Source organism: Enoplosus armatus, chromosome 12, assembly GCF_043641665.1.
Source record: "Enoplosus armatus isolate fEnoArm2 chromosome 12, fEnoArm2.hap1, whole genome shotgun sequence".
Lineage (NCBI taxonomy): Eukaryota > Metazoa > Chordata > Actinopteri > Centrarchiformes > Enoplosidae > Enoplosus > Enoplosus armatus.
Window position 1 is genome coordinate 17,026,115 of NC_092191.1, and position 20,717 is coordinate 17,046,831.

The window sequence follows — 20,717 nt, forward strand, 5'->3', positions numbered from 1 at the left end:
TAAACGGGTTAGGAAAATAAAATCACTGGTCTCTCAGAGGGTTTCTGCAAACCAATCATCTTTTCATTTAACTGCTGTTCAGCTAGAAAGCATCACAAAGTCGCCAACTAACAATCCATAGCACAACAAAACCCTCCACAAACTTTCTTATCGTTGTGTAGCGCGGCGCTCTACTGATGAGCTCGCTCATTAGGATCAGTGTATTGATGAGCCAGCTCAGTCTCTGCTGCCTGACACCCTGACTGCGGCCAGTAGACAGGCAGCCATGACTCTGAGTGATCATGTAAGCAGCACCAGCAGGCAAACAGATCCTCCGTCCTCTTTTTATGCCTCACTAGGCCTGATCTGAGCACAACTCTATGTACATATACACACACACGCACGCACACACTGTCTGGCACGACTCAAGAGCAGTAAATCAGCCAGGCTGCTACTACTACTACTACAACAACAACTAAGCTGTGAATCAAAGCATTCTAGCTACTCAATGAAGGAGAGACTGTAATTCATGTAGGAACGAGTTTGCTCCACATATAATGACTTTGTAGCAGGGAATGTTACCCTTAATTTTAAGACAGTCATTTAAAGGAATAGACATTTTGGGAAATATTGCAAGAAATTTGCTTTCTTGCCGCAGGTTAGATGAGAAGATCAATACTACTCTCATGTCTGTATGCTAAATATGAAGTAGGAGCCAGCAGCTGGTTTGCTTAGTCCAAAGGTAAAATAAAAACACAGATTTTTGTTTTATCTTTGGACAGAGCCAGGCTAGCCGTTTTCCCTGTTTCCAGTCACTATGCTAAGCTAAGATAACCACCTGCTGACTCTAGCTTCATATTTAGAGTACAGACACAAGAGAGGTATCAATCTTCTCATCTAACCCCTAGCAAGAAAGTGAATAAGCGCATGTCCCAAAATGTTGAACTACAAAATTAACAGAAGAAGAACACACAGTCTCTAAATTGTCGGTATTATCAATCTATGAATTCAAGAATTAAGACACCATTAGTGCACAGGAAGACAACAGGTCCAAGGTGCTAATGCGCAGCTGGGACCGTTCCAAGTTAATATTGCATCAGTGTTTAGAGTAATATTGACTTTTCTCTGAGTGCCATTACCAAGGGGTGTCAGAAAATGAGATTACATTGCAGAGTGTCCTCTTTGTAACATAGAGAAGCTGCATTTATATCCAGCGCCAAAAAAAGCCCTCAGCAGTTCCTATTCCCTGATGAAAACTCTGCAGTCTCCCAGGAGTAGGCACATCAGAGCATAAAACACCCACTGGAACATTTGAGTTAAGGGGGGGGGGCATAATACTCAGCAGGACCATGCCATGCTCACACTGCCTCTCCAGCCTGCATGCACGCACAGCAGCCCGGCGTGATTAAGGAGATGGAGGAGGTGAGTAGGCTCTCCTCTTCCCGGCCTCAGGGGCTGTTTATGAGGGGATGGAGATGAGAGTAAATCTTTCATTTCAACTGCTGTCAGCATACTTAGAATGGGAGAGCCTGTTGCTGATGACTGTGGGTTGGTATGGAAAATCCCTCCCCACCAGCATCACAGAGCTCTGATATATTAAGTTTGATATGACGTACAGAGAAGGAGGAAGATACTCACATTGGGTTTGATCGTCGGCCGCGGTTGCCCTTCTTGCCGATGACAGGTGTGCCGAAGTGCTCTGGGTTGGTGAGAGGGAGTCTATCGAGTGTCTGCAAAGGAGACAGACAACAGCAAAGTGTCAGTGTCACCTTCTCAGACAATAAATTGGAAGACAAAAGATTTATCTTCTATACCTGGAAGAAATTCTCCTCATGGGATTTCATCAGTTACAAATGGAGACACAGTTTACATTCGACTTTGCTGTGTTTACGTTTCCTGTATTTCACAGCTGAACTTCTAAATGCCAATATGGAACCATATTCATTCATAAGAAGCATTTTAATTTGAGCACTGTGAGTAGAGATGTGAGACTGTTGGTGACTACATAACATTTAAAAAATGGAAATGATAAAATGACCTTAGTTTCCCTTGAGAGATGGACGGAAAGCACAATACTTGCCTCGCTCTCTGCAAAGTGACGCGCTCCTTTCAGGCAGAGAGAGGAACGCCTCAGGGTCTTCTCATCGCCATCGTCAAACACTGCACAGATGAGAGACAAACTATTAGGCTGCTGTATGTAGGCCACCAACACACACAAGCACACACATAAACAAATAAAATCCCTTCTTAGTTACAAAGTGTCTGCTTGATTTGTGATATGTTAAAAAACACATTATAGTCCTCTTTTAAGGCTTAGCTAGATCCTCCAGCAGGCAGTGACACAGTCGCTATCAGCTCACAGCTTTATTAGAGCTTCAAGGACCCTCTACTACACAGACAGGGGAGTAAATGGTAAAATCAAAGAGACGTGGGAATTCTTTGCCTTTTCTTGGCTGGGACGCACTTCCCTGGTTAAGATGAATATATTACCTTGATTATTGTATGCTATCCAAATGATTCCTATTTCATTCTCGAACAGGGTGATGAAAGACCCAAAAGGCTGGGTGAGTTCCTTGATATGGAGTAAAGGTTCTGTGGGGGGTCTAGACTTACCAACCCCCACAGAACCTTTACTCCAACGCTAACTGCTAATGCTTTATGTATTACTTTGACTTACTGATTTCTACAGGTTACAAACAATTGATTAAGCTCCAAGTAATAAACTCTCACAGACATTTACTTTCTTTTTAAAAAATTAAAAACATTAGTCACTGACAACCCTTAAGACACTTGAGGCCTGGGGATTAGTGTGTCAACTCGAGGGAAGGTCAAAGCTCTGTTTTCACCCCTATTGTGAACAATCCTGATTTCCAGCCTAGGTTGTTTGGTGCTGGTTTTAGACAGTGGGGTAATAGTGGCATTAGTAGACTGAAGGACTTCTGAAAATGCGGTAATGATATCTGAACAAATGATAGAGAAATATGGCAGGACATCTTTCCTTATTTGCAGGTAAGGCATTATACATTGCACAGCACAACGTTAACTGACAACCCTGTTGAGAAATAGTTATTTCTAACAGCTGGAAAGATGTCTGTCAGTCTGTTCTATCAGAATCTGTGTTTTGCGCCCCCTTTTACTTTACAGGGGCTTAAGGGCACATGGGAGAAGGAGCTATCTGTCACAATCGATGATGAAGAGCGGAAAGATATCTGGAGACATGCTAAATCAATTTCAGTCTGCATTTGTACCAAAACAATACAGTTTAAGATTATACACAGAAACCACATATCCCCCCATAGGCATCATTTTAACCTACTTATGCTGCAGGGATTTTCTTGATTGTTCACCACATTATCATTGTAACCAGCGGGTGTTCTGTGTTTTTGGTTTGTTTTTATTGTTTAGTCTTTTGTACTTGTGTAGTCTTTTTTTCTCCTGTGGATTTCATAATGTATCCATCTTCTACTTGTAGTGAAAGTGAAAACTAATAAATGTATCATCAAAAGAGAGATATGGGGAAGTGTCTGATAATTTACTGATTTTATTTATGTATTAACTGATATCAAATCTGTCTGATATTAAACCTCCGTAGACTGACGTTTAAACTTTTAAAATAAGAATCAATATCAAATAACACTAAATATAATATTAATATACATCATATCAAAGAACTCAAGGAACCTTCCTATCACTTTCACCCACCACATCGCCCCCAATGATAAACCCAGATGTGCAAATCCTTAAATTCCATAATTCAGTGCTCAATGTTCTTGGTGACAACAACGAGGAGAAAACAATTGAGTTAACTTCAACAGTGAGTCATGGTTTTGTTTTCTCATTGATGAATGAAAAGAATGTAGATGTGTCAAGACGAGTGTTTCCAGATAGGGAAAACCCCATGGGCACTCTTAAGCGACGAGCAGCTGCTGAGAGACTACAGATCTGAGTAGCAGTCTATACTCTGTGTACTTTGGATTATCCAACACTGTAGCTGTGTACTCTTGACAGACTTGCAGTTATAAACTGCAAACAAAACAACAAAAAATAGACAGAAATGCTGGCTCCGGCTTCTCAAATGAGATATTGCTGCTTTTCTCTGTTTTATGTAATTGTAAAGTCAATATCTTTGGCTTTTGGACGGTTGATCATTATTTAATTCAACAGAAAAGGCAGATTAATCCATAAATTGTTCTTACTTTTAGCGCCACATGCAGCATTTACCAGCACTGTTTACTTGTTACACTAACTTGTGTGATATTTCAGTGTAGCTCAATCAGCCTCTAAAGAAAAAAACAAATAACTTTACATTGTTAACCAACCTCACCATTTGTTCTTTATATTGAAAAGATTTTATGAGTTTAAATCTTTTTTATCACTATTTCTTGTCACATTAGTTGCCTCAGACTGAAAAGTGTTTTGGAATATATTTATATTGCAATATAATGTATGTGCAGTTTGACCCCCAGTTACTATTATTTTACTAGACACACAAACAACAGTAATGGTTTGGATTGTAAAGGAGATCTGAATCCGAGCATGCACAGCACAATTCTTTAACTTTTCTAAGCAATCGATTGAAGGTCATTCTTGCAACAACTTTAAATACAATAAATACTTCGGGAAGGGAAAATAAAAAACATGCTTCTTTTACAAGCTAGCTGTAGGAAGTGTGCAAGTGTTTGAGTGAGGAGGGAAAGCAGACAGCTTGTTACTGACTTACCAACAGTATATATACTGGCATCGGTCAGCTTATTGATTGTGGCCTCCTGGTAAACTCCATCCTGATTCTTCACCTCTACAACAGCCCCCACCTGTGGGATGGATACACGGCTGTTATTTGGCACCCTAATATGCTGCTAATGATAGATCTAATGATGTGTTTAAAAGTAATGAGACAACCATATTGCTGCTACAAGAATCATAATTGACTGAAATTAAATTACAAAGCCAATGCTTCATTGACCAATTCTCTTTTTCTACAATCACTATGCTCTTATAGTCTGAGCCAAAAAAGACAGAACCAAAGTAATCATGGGTAATTAAAGACAATGTGTGTGTTGTGACAGTGTTTTCCGGCTGACCGTGGGACAACATCAGTCTCCCCCATCTTTCCTGCCTTACCTTTAAAGGTCCTTTGATGTTTTCATCATGAACCTCAGCCGTGGACAGATCCGGTTTAAAGGTCACCTGGGGAAGAGGGAGGCAACAGGGGAGGAGAATCAGCAGCGAGGATAAACAAACAATTCCCCAAAGGGCCTGACCGGCCAACATCAATCTTCCACTTCACAGAGGCAGCACGTCCCTGCCAACGCTGCTGGACTTTATAACGGCGGTACACTGATTGCTGAATGATGGACTCTTTCACACCATGCTCAACAGCGATACAGGTTCGACACTTTAAATCAGTATGGTTTGAAATAACACTAGCAAAGACTTCTTCATGTCATTAGGCAAGCAGTGTGTGAGTATTTAATAATACGGCTCATTTCAGGCATCGTTGAGTGACTGACCCCCCCAATTGGCAACTGCGTCGCATCTGTTGGTGCCAACTGTGGTGGATTTCTGTTGCGAATGTTAGGGCCACACAAACTGACCATCCCCCCACTCTTTGCAGCCTCCCCTAAGTGAGCCACAGGAGATAATAATCTGATCACGCAGTGGTAATCTTGCATCTGCATGGCAACCTGGCAACCCCGAGCGACAGAAAAGACCACAAGGCAGGCACACACACACTTGCAGTTATTTGCTGTCACATATTTTCCAAGGAGCATGTGTGAAAGGTGTCAGAGCAACCAGAAGCACAGAATCTGTTTAGTATTACAAATGCCCCACCCTGCTTTATACATGAAAATGCTCATGTGCTTCCTTCTCCGTTTCCTGAGGGAAATTAAAGTCATTTTTAAGAGCATGTGCTAGTAAAATAGTAACATAATAATAACGGAGAACTGGCTTCACTTCTATTGACTGATTTTGTTTAAAATCAAGCGCCATACAACGGCAGAAAAAGATGTGAAGCACACAGTCTCAGAAAACAAGATAACGAATTCAGACAATGCTCTCTCAAGTCAGTTTCAAATATAACAACAGCAGAAACAAATCAGGCAATCAAAGTCTCGCTGCGAAGGCAGGATCAAGACAATGAATGAAACAAATACATACTGCAAGATGCTGTTGAATTGTCAGGTCATAAAAGAGGGAGGGAGGAGAAAAGAATAAAAATGTTCCTGAGGCAGCATTTCATCAGTTATGGAGATAATAACATTCCTGCCCGGTGGAATAAAGGAATCCCTCTCTTCACAGGTGCTCTCCACAGACAGAAGGAGGGCGGCTCTCGCTGCCCAAAGCCTCAGCTAGAGAGCGACAGTAACACCTGATCGTCCTGACAACCTCCTAACTGTGAGCTTGGTTCCTGCACGGATCAACAGAGGTCTGTAACTGTACACACAAACTCTTCAATCACTTAGACGTAGCAACAAATATTAAAACAAGCTATGAAACCATAATTCAGATAAATCAGAGCCTCAGTCCAGCAAATGTGATGTTAATAGGTTTATCGAGAGGCCACAGTCCATTATATTACAAGACTCTTTGAAAATAATTACTGAGCTGCAGGATGTTTCACTATATTATATTTAAAATGGTTAGTGAACGTCCAAGGTAGAAAAGCAAGACCGTTACGTTTCTGTTTACTTGCAACGTGAAGTTAACTGATATTGATTTATTCAACCAAATTTGACTGCACAGGCATACTCTTTGTCTTTTGGCCATAAACAGCAACAGGACATGATCCCCAGCTAACTACAAGCAGCAACTGTATGTGTGACGGCTCAGAGGAAACTTAACAGCAACTCCAGTTGTTTCACTTATTTTTCTCCAGACAATCTCTCTCCTTCCTGCTTCTGTCTCTTCACATTAACAAAGCCTTCTGTTTACATGTCGTCTACTTCATTGTTACTTAAATGATAACAATATGATGTTATTTTATTTGATAATGTGACATTTGATCAAGGGACACCGGTTGAAAACAGTGCCTCTACTTAGCGCTTTGTGCCTCACGGTATAATGCAACTAAATGGCAAAGTTCACCACATTTACTTTAAAGCAAACAGGAGTAAGGATATGGCTTTTTTATTCAAAATTTTGAACTACTGTACATGGGGAAAAAATATTCAATAGTCGATTTGTAATAATCTCACCAAATTTTAAATTCACATGGTAAAACCCTAACCATTTAAGTAAACTTGCAATTCAGCAATTGTTGTCTTTATAAAAACAAAATGGAGGAAATTAGCGCGCCCTGCTAAACATATAATAATGGTGCTAAAGCATCTGAAAAGTTATATGTGGAAGTGCTTTGGATTCAACACCACAGAAACATCGTTTATAAAATGTGCAGCTGCTTTTGCAAAAAGTAGATATATTTAATTTCCACATTTAAGAGATTCTTTTATTTGAATTCAGTGAAATCTATAAGAGAAACTACTAGAACATGTACTATAAGCACGAGGCATGTTTACTCTGTTATGTATTTTCTAACACAGTACTTGTTACTGTGCCACAGGGTTAGTCCTGACTAATCATATGTGTGCTGAACATGTCACCGCGAGTGATACTGACATGGTGCTAATTGACTTTTTACAGGTCTTCTTGTACAGATCATCATCATAAATAACAATGTCACACAGATCTTTCCCTGGGTTTTAAAATCACTCAAAAAGACACCAGCGCCATATGCCACAACAACCGACTTTGTTAAACAAGCAGACAGAGATTAATGAACCAAAGAGCTAAAGAGGAATTCATTACAGTGGAATATTCAGACTCACAACAACCACTGAATAATTGCCATGTTTCAACGTTTGTGTAACAGGGCTCACATTCGCATTACAGCTACCCAAAAACAAACGAACCCCACACTCAGCCAATTAGTATGGTAATTAATTTATGTGTTAAGACCGTCCCATTAGCTTCATTTTAGCCCCACAATATTTAAACTGAGAACACCACATGGTCTACTTTGTAATGCAGTTTGTCCCTGTCCATGAGACAAAGAGGCACATCATTTGATGATCAGCTGGTGTGCTAGAATGGCAGAACATCGCTGCTCTTTTGTCTCGACAGGGGGAACTACAGTGCATTGACACAGTGAAAAAGCCAGCATCCAATCTTTGTTCCTCCCACACACTCCAGCAGAACGAGAGACAAGCGATCCGTCTCTATTGTATTATCCAGATGCTCCAGCCCCACTGGGAAATGAGATACTGTACTACGTGCATCATGCAATGCCTTCATCAGCAAGGCATAAAACCGACGGGGAAATAGCAGTCGCACCGTCCCCGCCACAAAGCTGTGTGGGCAAGAGGGACGCCTGAGGACGTGATGGGTACCTGGTGGGCTAGGCCAGACCCTGCATCTGTCACAGCTGGGGCCCTGATCAGTGTTTCAACTGTGTGAGCAGTACTAACAACCTAAACCAGGTGGTAGAGCTCAAGCATGTAAGCAACACAGCTGGATTCTTTGGCAAGAAAATAATTTAAATGTACTTTCTCAGAATCAATCTAAAATACCTCATAATTATCCCAACAACCTGGTCTCTAAAAAAACATCTTTTAAATGTGGACCATCTCCAAAGTGTTGGATGTGCATTAAAGCGGAGCTGTGTGATCTCGATTGTAACCCCTTCACGCAAAGACAAGGGCCCCTAGCCCTGCTGCATTCCACTTCACACAAAACACAGACAGACAATACATTTTTAATTTTGGATCATGAGCACTTTGAAATGTGACTTACCTTGGCCTTGACTAGCCTCTTGGCAGTCTTAATCTTGGCCTCACAGAAAGCCCCTCGGTACTTGGCACTCACATCCGTCCCTACTGTCAAGTAGGGGGGCTCCTCCAAAGTCTGAGGAAACAAAAAAGAAAACCAGTGAATTCAAAGGCTTTATATATATATAGATATATATATATATATATATGTATATATATATATATATATATATATATATATATATATATATATATATATATATATATATATATCTATATATATAGCTTACTGACACAGGTGCACTCTCACAGCTAAGGAGGGAGGACACACATATAAGCTTCACATAGTCTAGTCCAGCTATGCGAAACCCACCCGGCTCAGTGTTTCATCCATGGAAAACACATACCATCTGCTCTGGGTATTGGAAAACAAGCCTCTGAGGGAGCAAACAAAAAAAGGCCACTTCACTACTGCTTTGATGACTACAAAGAAGAAGCTATCCGGAACACATAGCACCATCTTGTGTCATCTTTGGATGTTTATCAAACCTACCCCCCCCCCCCTCAAGAACAGATTTGCGGAGGGTAGAGTACACAGAGAAAACAGACTTTCGGTGTGTGGACGAGGGCAGGCGATGTTTGTGGTTCATGTAGTGTAGAGATGAATTCACTGAGGGAGTTTCACTGAGGCTCGACAAAAGGCCTAAACTAACAGTGGTATATTTAGACATCTTTCTAGAATAAGATAACTCAAAGTGGGCCATGCTTCCGGCTGACAGGACACATCAAGACCTACTGCAACATGTCATATGTGCACATGGCCAATACTTCTGACGGCAGGTTTTAACTCAAGTGTTTCTTAAGGAAAACATCAGCTCCTCCTCTAATGTGCAAAACTATAGCTACTTTTTAGTAGCACTCTGAACAAGACAACGCATCTTATTTTGTGAATGAATGAAGTGTACCAATGCCAATTTCACGTTCAAGTTAGCTACAAAATTCACTAGCGAAAGATAGCTCTGTTCATTTAGCACAAAAAAACATCTTTCCAAACAAGTTATGTATATTAAATTTCATGCTACAAGCTAGTTACTTGTAAGATGGATCAACTTTTTCTTTCATTTTTGTTTTCCTATAACTACACTTTAAAAGATACACAAATCTTAGGAGCCTAAGTTCATAACAGCTGTTAGTTGTTCCCACGAGGAGGGCAAAGAGTTTACAGGTTGCCGTTCCAACTAAAAACCACGCCGGCGGTGTAGAAACTCATCACTGAAACCAGCTGCTGTAGGCCTCAGTGGCACATACTTGTGCCATGACCGAACCGCCTTTAGGACTTAAATGGTGAAAGTCCACATCTGTGAAGTTGAGTCCTTGGACACGTTTTAACTGTTTGCAGGTTACATTTTTTCGCCCCAAACTGATCTGCTCCTATCAAGGCCTTTTATAAACCCTGATCCAAGTCAGATCCTTTGTTTATTGTAACCCATTGGGCTATGACTGCCTTCGTGTGAACACTTGAACCTGTTCCTAACGCATCGCACACCTTGACTGGAGAAAAAAAAGGTTTTATAGAGTTGCACATTGACAGAGTGCATCAGCAGAAGCGAGCACAGCAGCTTTGCCTCCATTTCAGCAACATTTTGCAGGTGCATCATGCCTCTGAAGTGCAAGCATTGATTGAATACTGCTTTTGAACTTGTGCATTTTGTTCAAGCGAGGGATAGAGGCTGTCCAAATGCTGCTCATACCTTCCTGCTACAACCATTTCACACGGACATTCCTCTCTCCATGGAAACTACACACACTGTAACATCAAGGACGTTCACTGTATTGGATTTATTTATTATAGTTTACATGAGAAGTAGCTGTAGAGCTGTATAATGTAGGAAAATATAAATATTCGATTAGGATTTGAACTTGGCAGATGTTCAATATTAAATGACTCAGATCAGTATCTGGGTCACATAAACATGATCAGGACATCCTTAATCTGTGTCATCGCTGAATTGCTACTAACGCGGGGTGAAATTTGCAGCACACACATGAGCAAAACATTGACCTTCCTGATAAATCGGACTAACAGGTGAACCAGCATTAAAAATCCACTGTCCAATTATCCAAAAGAACATAAGGGTTTGTTATCTGAGGCTAAATTCAACACGATCTTATCTGACAGACTACTAAAACATGTTCAGTTCACTCAACCCACAAAAAAACCCCAAATATCCTGATTTATGAGACATTAACAGAGGTGAAGATTATCTGGATCGGCAGACTGGTGATCTGACGAGGAAACACTTCTCTTCCATTAATCAAACAGGTGCTATATTAACTCTCAGCCAAGTTATCATGCAGAGCAACTTCAGTTTGGCTGTCATACAAATAGGAGGCTCCGATTGATATCAAAGGGTAGAAGTAGACACACAGACACGAGCAGGTACTCGATACTAAAAATAAGAATGGTGGCTTGGCAACTGTAATAATCCAGTCCAGCTTTGTGAAAAATAATTGTTAGGATGCTCTGATGATGTGTTTCACATTCACGTTTTTGTTTTAATCTTGTACTGTGGCGAGACTTTGTACATGAAACTCTTACTGCTGGGGTTCTCTGTGCACTGTGGTTAAAAATAGTGAAGACATATATCTAGGATGCAAAAGTGCAATAAAAAGACAAATCATTTTGAGAAAAATCATAAGAAATCAAACACTCATCCATTGAAGAACTGACTCAAACTGTCTGCAAAGAGAAAAAAGGGACAGAAACATGTTTGTTAACAGATGGACAAATTGCATCTTGTGTGTTAAGAAGGCCGTGAGCCTGTCACAGTCAAGCTAGGACAAGTCGCCTCTTCTCCAGTGTCTCCGGGATTCTGACAGATGGGATTCAGGGGCAGAGTCCAGTGCACTTCAGCCTCCCCACCTCTCAGATAAACACCTCATTAGTCTTTAGTGCAGTCTGGCCTCGGCACCAGCTGCCCTTGCCAACACCAGGTTTACATGACGTAGAAGCCATTTCCACTCGCTAACCAACTCTCTTGTCATTCATGGCTGCGACACAAAGCTGAACTGTTACTACGTACACCACTGTTCAAGCCCCTCTGTCATACTAATACATGTCTCCTTTTGCTTCCCCTGCTCTAAGCCTGTTCCTTTCTTCGTCTAAGAGGACGAGTCATACCACTGAGTCAGAGAGGGCAGCTTGGGTTATCTTGACAGCTGTAGCTGCCAAACCTCCCCAACTTAACAAGGCAGGGGTGATAACACACTACTGAGGCCAGGTTTACATTTGTTGTGCTCACATGCTAACACAAATAGAGGACGGTTTGTTGTTTCCACTGATAGTGCCCCCACCTCCCTGCATCCAGCTAAAACTATGAAAGAAAATTCCATTCCTTGGATTAGATTGCCACTTAGCCTACAGCTGTCTGGAGAAAAAACACTGACTCCTCACTCCTGCCAGTGCTGAACGACAGACAATGTTTCCCCCGCTCAGATGATCAACCAATCAAGATGACTAAACTCAGAGAGGCGGAATTCCTGTGCCTTTGGGAGGTGTAACATCCTCTCACCAACTTAAAATAAGCTAAAACACCACACATCTCACAAGAGCTGCTCTCAACTAAGACTCTGTCATAAAAAGAGCAGAGCAGTGTTTATCATGAGCCTCAAGGGCCACTCTAGCTTCTGCATGCAATAAGTCAATGTAATGGTAATAGCAGTGGTACAATCAAGACCAGTTCTCTGGCTATTCACCTAGTGCCACTGATGTGGAAAATTCTCCCCAGGCACACAAGCTTGATTAAACAGATACAAATGTGACTTGGCATGGGGTGACAAAACGCACCTGCGGCTGGCATGGAAAGAAACAAACCTAAACTGTAGCTTTACTTTGTTTAAATACATCACATCTGAGAGTGGGAAAAGGCACATACAGGTAGTAATTATAAGGACGATCTACTTGGATATCAATCAGACCTACACAGATATCAACTTCAATTTATTCATGACATAAAAGCCCCCCCCCCCCCCCCCCCACAAAGGAGCCATCTAAAACAAATTCTATGGGTGATGGTGCACCAGTGTTGTTGGCTGTAAAGTACAATTTAAACAGTACTCAGAGTACTAGCACCTTGCTGATTACTTGTGATCCAAAGCCTGCTCAGTATTTAAGCCTTTCTAGTCAGGGGACAAAACAGGCAATGCTGCTACATTAAGTCAGAGCTTTGAAATCATTCCAGCTTTACCAAAACAAAATATACTGGAGTGACACTGGCAACAGCAGAATGAGATCAGTTTCTGCTCAATAAAGACTCTCAGGTCATGAAAAATTTAACAGCGAACTCCACAGAGCGCCGGTTGAAAATAAGCTGCTGCTTATAGTGCATTTCTTAGACAGCCTGAGTGACTGTAGCATTTTCATACTACAACTCCGTAAAAAGACGCTTCCTAGCAGCTATCGAAAGGTAAAAGCTTTAAAAGAAACAATACTGCTGGCAGAGTGGTGGGGTGATGCATGTAAACGGTGGATTGTAATTCACTATGGTGGCGTATGGCCTCACTTTATATCAGTCATCAGGGAGGGGCTCAAGGAATCCATGGTCAACAGACCACAGGCTGTTTCTGGGAGGCTGTCCCATGGAAGCATGCAGATACACATTACTGCTGTATTAAGACACACTTGCACCAGTCTCTGCAAATACTCCTTGTGGCTCTCATTCACTACCATTAAAGAATAACACAAGTCTTAGTTCACCCATGCTGAAATTTGCATGGTCAGCCAATAGCAACAATGTCATCATGACAAGTTTTGTGTTTGGAGATGTGTTAGTGGAGGAATCAATTATTCTAGCTCCATTTGTCCACATTATAATAGACTTATCATAGCCTTCGATTGCTCAGATCATTATTTCCAGATGATCTAAATCACACTTGTCAAATCCTGCTTTTGGTGTGAAGTGCAGGACAATTTTTGGACTGAATCCAAATCTGTTGGACCCATATTTTCATTACAAGCCTTTTGGAAATGTCATGGTAATGCCAACTACTCCACTTACATTATTACAGACACGTAACCAGTGGTGGAATGTAATAAAGCACATTTGCTCAAGAATTGTACTTAAGTACAATTTACTACAGTATTTCCATGTTATGCAACTTTATACTTTTACTTTACTACATTTCAGAGGGAAATGTTGGACTTTTTACTCCACTACATTTATTTGACAGCTATAGCTACTAGTTGCATTGCAAATGAAATGCTCTCCACACCCACACAGGGGCTTTCAATTAATCTGGCTGTTTAGACCTCTAGTCAGGTGTAAATTGGGTGGAGCTAGGCTGGGAAATATGTGATTTTGACTTGACTCTATGTACTAATAAAAATAATAATGGGGTAAGTTATCCTGCCCTGACGAGTACAACAAAACAAAAAGAAGGATGAGGGAGATGCTGATCAAGCACAGTTTGTACACACCGACACTGACCAGAGAAGTGAAAACACCTGTGGATGAACTATGGGTATATACAAAATATATGATCACTTAATAAAACTAATTCTAACCAGTTAGAATTTGCTCTACCTGGACACGCTTTTACTGTTTACTTATATCTTAAAGCATCAGTAATCTTAAAACATCAGTAGCAACACATCAATGATATATAAAAACAACAATGACAGGGTTCACTCTCCATCGTGTGCCTCTTAAAGCTAAAATGACACACGTTATTGTTAGACTGGATGCGTCACCACTGTATGTTGGTATGTTTCAGGTTACACAACAGCACAAGATGATGTTAGGAACATAAACTGGTTTAGATTCAGCAGTTGTACCAGAGGAGGGCGGTGGAAACAGGATGACATAACAGTTAAATGCCCAAGTCAAATCAAGTGAACTAGATTTCAGTGTAACAAATTTTCACTCTGAGAATTACAATTTCTGTACAAGCACACAAAACCGCACTTTTTTTAACATACCATTCAGGCACTAAGCAGCGTTGTTGAAATATCAATCGTTTTTGACCCATTATATTGTGCTATAATGAATAGGCTTGTAGGCCGAACAAAGGAACATGCAAGAGGCATGCAGGAAAGAATTAAGCTCCCTCCCAGCCAAGCTCACACGTACAATAATCCTGCTGTGAATCACCTCTTTGTCCAAACCAGAGTCACCACAACTCCAGTGACTGGTGCTTCAGCAGGAGTTGCCTTGGCAATGCCATGGCAGCTTTAAACTAAAAAAAAAAAACAACAACAACCGTAATACCTTTTGTTTACGCACTTATTCCCCCAATTTAGGGCAGTCAAGAAAATCCACTCCTGCAGTATCACAAACAATTCAAACCCAGTACAGAACTTAAAACATTTTCATAAAACTCCAATAAATCACTGATGCTTATAATCTTGATTTGAAGCAACCCATTTCCTGTCTACTTACCAAACATGTGGACTCGAAAGTATGGACAACTCCAAAATGCAAATGCCCTATTTTTGCATATGCCCTCGGAATGATGTGTATCAGTCTCTTACTTGCAATGAGGCCTCAGTGGAGATTTCAGTACTTTGTTTCTTTTAAAGAATAGGCTGTTGTTATCTAACACCCATACAATACCTACAACTCAGAGGTGATCAGACTGCAAAAATTCCCTTCTTTCTTAACAGCTCTACGAATTATCATGCTTACATACTCACAAATCAGACCATATTTACACTTTACTCATCTGAAGTGTTACGACAATTACTTTAACAATGTTCCCAGGCAGGGTCATCTTCAACTACAGCAGCCTACTGCACCTGACCCGCAGAGGGTCTCTTCCCACATGCTTGAGTATGAACAATATTACCACAGCACCACATGCTGTTAACTCGTCTAAATGCAGGTATAACTCAACTAAATACATTTCACTTCCACAACACAGCAATTTTCTTACAAACCCCTTCGATACAAGGCTGTCTGAACAGTTGTTTTTACACATTAGAGCAACTGTGGACTGCCAATTGCTGTTAAAGAAGTACTCCAGCAATTTAGTAATGCTCCTCCATACAGTTGGGGGACTCATAAGAGACAGGTTTTAAACTGAATGGTCAAAATTGAAGCAGCAGAGGCAGAGATATCATGACTTTTAGTCTCTAGCATAGGTCAAGCTCTAAAAGGACTCCTACATTTCCCACCATGCAACTCAATAACTCAAAAGTCAAAGTTTTGGTTGTTGTAGTGTAAGGTTAGGTTTTAGGCATTTTTAGAAGTACCACTGTCTTAGCGCATAGTTACATGCATGTAGGAAACACCATTATATTAATGAATTGATGGAGTGGATGGATGGATTATGAGACAGTAAATCGGAAATGATAAAATATTTAGTATGGGCTTGCACTGTTGGAATTGATGCTAGAGACGATTTTTAATGACATCTTGCCTAAGCTACCTCTCTTTATTTCAGTTTAAGCAAAGGAATTTACATGATATTTGCAGAGTTAGTTTGTTAATTAAGAATTCAAACAATTATCTTAAAATAATAAGATAAACAATTATCCTCATTACACATTAGTCCACTTTTAGGATGTCTAAAGCTGAAAGTGTTTTACCCAGCACATAGTGTTAAAGCAGTGTGTGCAGTTGATGAAGAAAGGCTGTGGACCATAAGTCAAAGTGACATGAAATGCTAAGCGAGCATAATGAAAGGTCGTCGTAGTTACAGAGCAATTTACAGTTTAGGCATTGAGCAGATGCTCCTACTATATAGAGCAGATAAAGAGCAGTAAAATAAGTGAGCACTCCTCAAGCATCAATACAGCCAGATGACTCAGAGCACTATGAAAACAGCAAATGCTACAACATTAAACCAGAAACATCACTCCTGTCAGCAGTTATGAAAATAAGCAAGTGTAAGCACGATAATCGTCTAATAAGAGCCTACTGCTATCCAGCTGGAGAGAATAATAACTGCAAAATGGTCATGGGCACTGATGGCAACACTTAAATTAATTTTCACATATTAAGCTTTATTAAAGTGGACACTTTAAATTCATGAAATTAAGCAGCAAAGCTAGCCTACGGTGTGAATTAGGTTGTATCTGCCAACCCTGTGTGTTTCTATATCATCTGTGCCTCTCTGCTCACTGAAATGCATTTCTAGTCATGACAATCAGAATTCCAGTGTCTTCCTCTGACACAAACAATGTCATTATATAACCACAAATCATCACGCAGTTCAAGTCAGCATTGCTGGTAGGACAAGTATGAATGCAGGCAACAGAAATGGTCCTGAAATAGAGAAAAAGTAAAGCTTTGTAACAGAACAAAAAGATTTCCTCACATCACATGATGCTTTTGGTTGCATTTTAATTGGATACTTTGGTAGATTGCTAACAGGTTAATTAGTGAGTGGTGACATAGTTTGATTAACCACAATAAGCATAACATCATTAGGTCCAAAGTGACAGGCTACAAATTATTACTAGAGCAGCTTTTAATTTGTCCACCACCAACTTTCCAAACACAAAGCTTATCAAAATGTTCATATCTTCCACTTTACTCTTTTCCCATTATCTTCTAACGCTATTTATTATGTGTGTCAAATAAATAAGTAACTAAAAACACACACTCCTCAAAGTTTCTTTATGTCAGACCAATTCATTTAAAAGTGAAACAACTCTGCAGGTTATGCCTATACGTACGGCTCACATGGCAAGTTAAGACACAACAGCCTGCAGGCATAACAACAGCCACGACCACGATCCATTGAAACGATAAGAAAAGATCAAATAGCCCATTTCCAAAACTATGACAGCTGTGACTCTTTCAAATTGAATAGGGCTGGAGAAAACAATGCCAGAGCTTTTAAATATTTTCTAAATTTCACAGCTCATTTATTCTGCACCATACCTTTAGCATGGACACCATCTATGAAAGCATTTGCAAAACTCACATAAATTACAACACATCTAGGCTCAATCTCAGCATGTAATTCAATAACATTGCACAACAAAGCATATCATCAAAATTACAGTTCCCAATTTGTGTTTGCAAATGCAGCTGAAGCCACTGGAAACTCAATATCATGCTTATCTAATAAATGTATTACTTTGGTCTATGTCCAAGACACTTGCCTGCCTGGGTTTGAACAAGACCAAAATTGACATTTAGTAAAAGTTCACAGTAGCCTCATTCATGAGAACAAAGGGATGAAGCTGTGCATATAAACTATTAATAATACATTTAACATTTAATGTTTGATTTGCCTGGTTTAAGGCATGTTTGTACAGGAGTTCAATGAAACTGAGCTAAGGCTGGTAATGCAGAAGTAGCAGTGATATAGTGGAGTTTCCGGTGGCATTAAACACATGCAAGAAAAAAAGAAATGAATGAACATACCTTCATCTCTCTATGAGTCCTCTAGGTGACCAGTGTAACGAATCTGAGGCTGAAAACAGAGGTTGAAGAAGCTGTTAGGCATTACAGACAGTGCCAACTTCAGTCTGACACACGGTTATGTTATGATGACATCACTTCTTCTGCTACACTGCTGGATGCCTTGAAAAAGCTGGGCGGTAGACGCACACTTTACATTGCTTAGAAAAACACATCGTCTGCACATGACATCTCCTTTAAGGGATTGCGGGTTTCAGTCTGGATTGAGGCTCTAATTGATTGAAGAAAAGTTTAAAGATCATTTGCTTAAATAATGCCATAGGCTAATGGTATGTGTGCTCGAGCTTTCGAGCCACATTCCCCAAAAATATCTGTGTTGCAAAGTAAAACCGTGGCAGGCTGATCACTCTCATTCGCAGAGCCCCTTAAAGCCGTTTATGTAATGCCCAGTGTACTGTAGTCAGTCAGTCAGCAGTCAGACTTGGCTTGTGGCTGCGAAGGACGAGCAAACACAAAGTAACTAGTCGCTGGCCAAAAGGACGACTTCCTCCTTCGTCTGAGCAAATGCACGGACAATGAGGTGCTTTGGGATAAAGTGGTACACTGTAAAAGCCGCACGGTGCTCGGTTCTTTGAGTACGGCAGCGTGGTGTGCCTGCTGTCTGCACTGCACTGACTATACCAGCGCTACAGCAGAGGATGACGCCATTTCTGTAGCTGACAGTCGGCTAAAAAGGAGAACACTTCAGCGCACAAACAGTGGAAACTGCGGGAACGGTGGTCGCAATTCGCCTGCCCCTGCCGGAGCCATTTCCCTCTCGGAGGCGAATCTCTCGGTTTATACAGAAAAACTGCCCCGACACCGATCATTTTCGTTTTCGCTTCTCTCCCTTGTCTCGGTGCGCTGCTCTCTGCGCAGAGTACACTCGACAGCAAAAATAGAGCGATAATAACACAGCTTATGGGCAGGCGGTGCAGCCACCAAACCAGACCTTTATACAAATGTCATATTAAAGCCGTGTCGCAATAACAGCGTTAAGTTGAACAAAGTGAGAACCAGGCCCTGCAGCCCCATTAAAAGTCACTTTCTTTCTTCACAAAATGTTCTCTTTATCGACTGGTCTGGCATTTCGCTGACTGTTCACTGAGTAACGTTGAGTGAGGCTGCTTCTGACAAAGAAACAAGTCGACGAAACGGTTCGCAACAAGGTCAAGCTCGAGGGATACTTGTAACGCAGCAACATCGCATTAATGCCGACAACATTTTATTGTTATAACAGAGGCCAAGGTCGCAGCCCTCATGTGAAGCTCTTGGTCGCGGAGGATACAATGTCATCCGCCCCAGACAATTTGCCAGACCAGCCGCTGCAAGTGAGTGATTGACCACCACCAACAATAATGCGCACACACACACACACAGCACGAGCCTCGGCCGTCTTTATTCTATGTCCTAAAACCTGTTACCACGGTTAACTAAAGCGTCGAGCCCATTTAAACCTCTTCTGCAATGATTCCTGCCCAGTCAGTTTGTCAGCGGTGATGTTGCCAGTTACGGAAATGTGCAAAATACTGGTCACGCACACACAGCATTGAGAATAACACAAGTCCTCTCTAGCAGAGGGAAAATAGTCCACCTCGCATTATTGATCAGACGGGTGAGTTCTTTGATACAAGGTTGCCCATCTGGTCCAACCTACCCTGGACAAGTCAAACGGGAGAAGCTAACGATAGTGCTGGCACAAAAGAAAAGCCTGACAATGCAATTTACCTGTTAAAATACACCGTTTAGTCGCTGGTCGACAAATCACATCCTGCAGCGATGTCAAGCGTATACAGGTCGCCCATGGTTTCGAGTAATATCACTTTTGACGGCTATTAGGGAACACCATGACAGGCGCTGCTCGACGACAACCTCTCCGAGGATTCCTCCGCTCAACAACACAACACTCCGGTGCTTGTCCAGCAGGCTTGAAACTATTCAACCCCGGAGTAGCATAACCTTTCACTGTGCTCATCAGCTTAATTTGGCTGGCTACAGCATAACTTTGTTATCGAGCTGACCAAGTTTTTTTTCCTGTATTCTCGGCCGTCAGCTTTTTGCTGTCCAGTCGCCGAATTCATTCATTCCCTAAAATCCCCCTAAACACATCGCAGCATTAGTTAACAAGTTAGCTAACGTCAAGGTTGGCTTGGTAGCAGCAGGGAAGCAAGCTAGTAAAAATGTTCAAAATAGCGATGGCTTTGCCGAACAAAAGCAGGCTTACCTATGCTGTCAAGTTGAGAAACACTTCTGTTTTTCGACGAAAGTGTATTAGTAATCCATAGGAACATTTATGTGAGACATCTGACAGGTTTAACGTCGTCCGTTGGCCCCTGGTTGATGTTGGATGCGGATGGGTAAAAGTCGTTTTCGCAGAGCGCTGCTGTTTGCCTTGTTGAGTAGCTCCTCTAGCCTAGCTCTTTCTGTGATCCTTTCCCCCCGCCTCCTGAGAATGATTGACGGGCATATTAACCCCGCCTCTGCCGAAGGTACGCTCACCCATTGGATGACATGATGAAGGGAAACGCCTTAGCAGCACAGGATTGGCTGATCCAGGAGAAAA

At 41.2% G+C, this 20,717-nt stretch overlaps 1 protein-coding gene across 1 annotated transcript in view; it reads right to left on the reverse strand.

Moving 5' to 3' along the window:
• arid4b (AT-rich interaction domain 4B) overlaps window positions 1-20,467 on the reverse strand; it is a 39,397-nt gene extending 18,930 nt beyond the window's left edge. Inside the window, exons 1-7 of the mRNA XM_070916104.1 lie at window positions 20,379-20,467; window positions 18,119-18,167; window positions 8,770-8,880; window positions 5,101-5,166; window positions 4,700-4,790; window positions 2,060-2,139; window positions 1,618-1,709 (exon numbers count right to left, since the gene is read on the reverse strand). Coding sequence (XP_070772205.1) covers window positions 1,618-1,709; window positions 2,060-2,139; window positions 4,700-4,790; window positions 5,101-5,166; window positions 8,770-8,880; window positions 18,119-18,124 — 446 coding nt within the window. The 5' untranslated portion in view covers window positions 18,125-18,167; window positions 20,379-20,467. The remainder of the gene's footprint in view (window positions 1-1,617; window positions 1,710-2,059; window positions 2,140-4,699; window positions 4,791-5,100; window positions 5,167-8,769; window positions 8,881-18,118; window positions 18,168-20,378) is intronic.
• Between the last annotated feature and the right edge of the window lie 250 nt (window positions 20,468-20,717).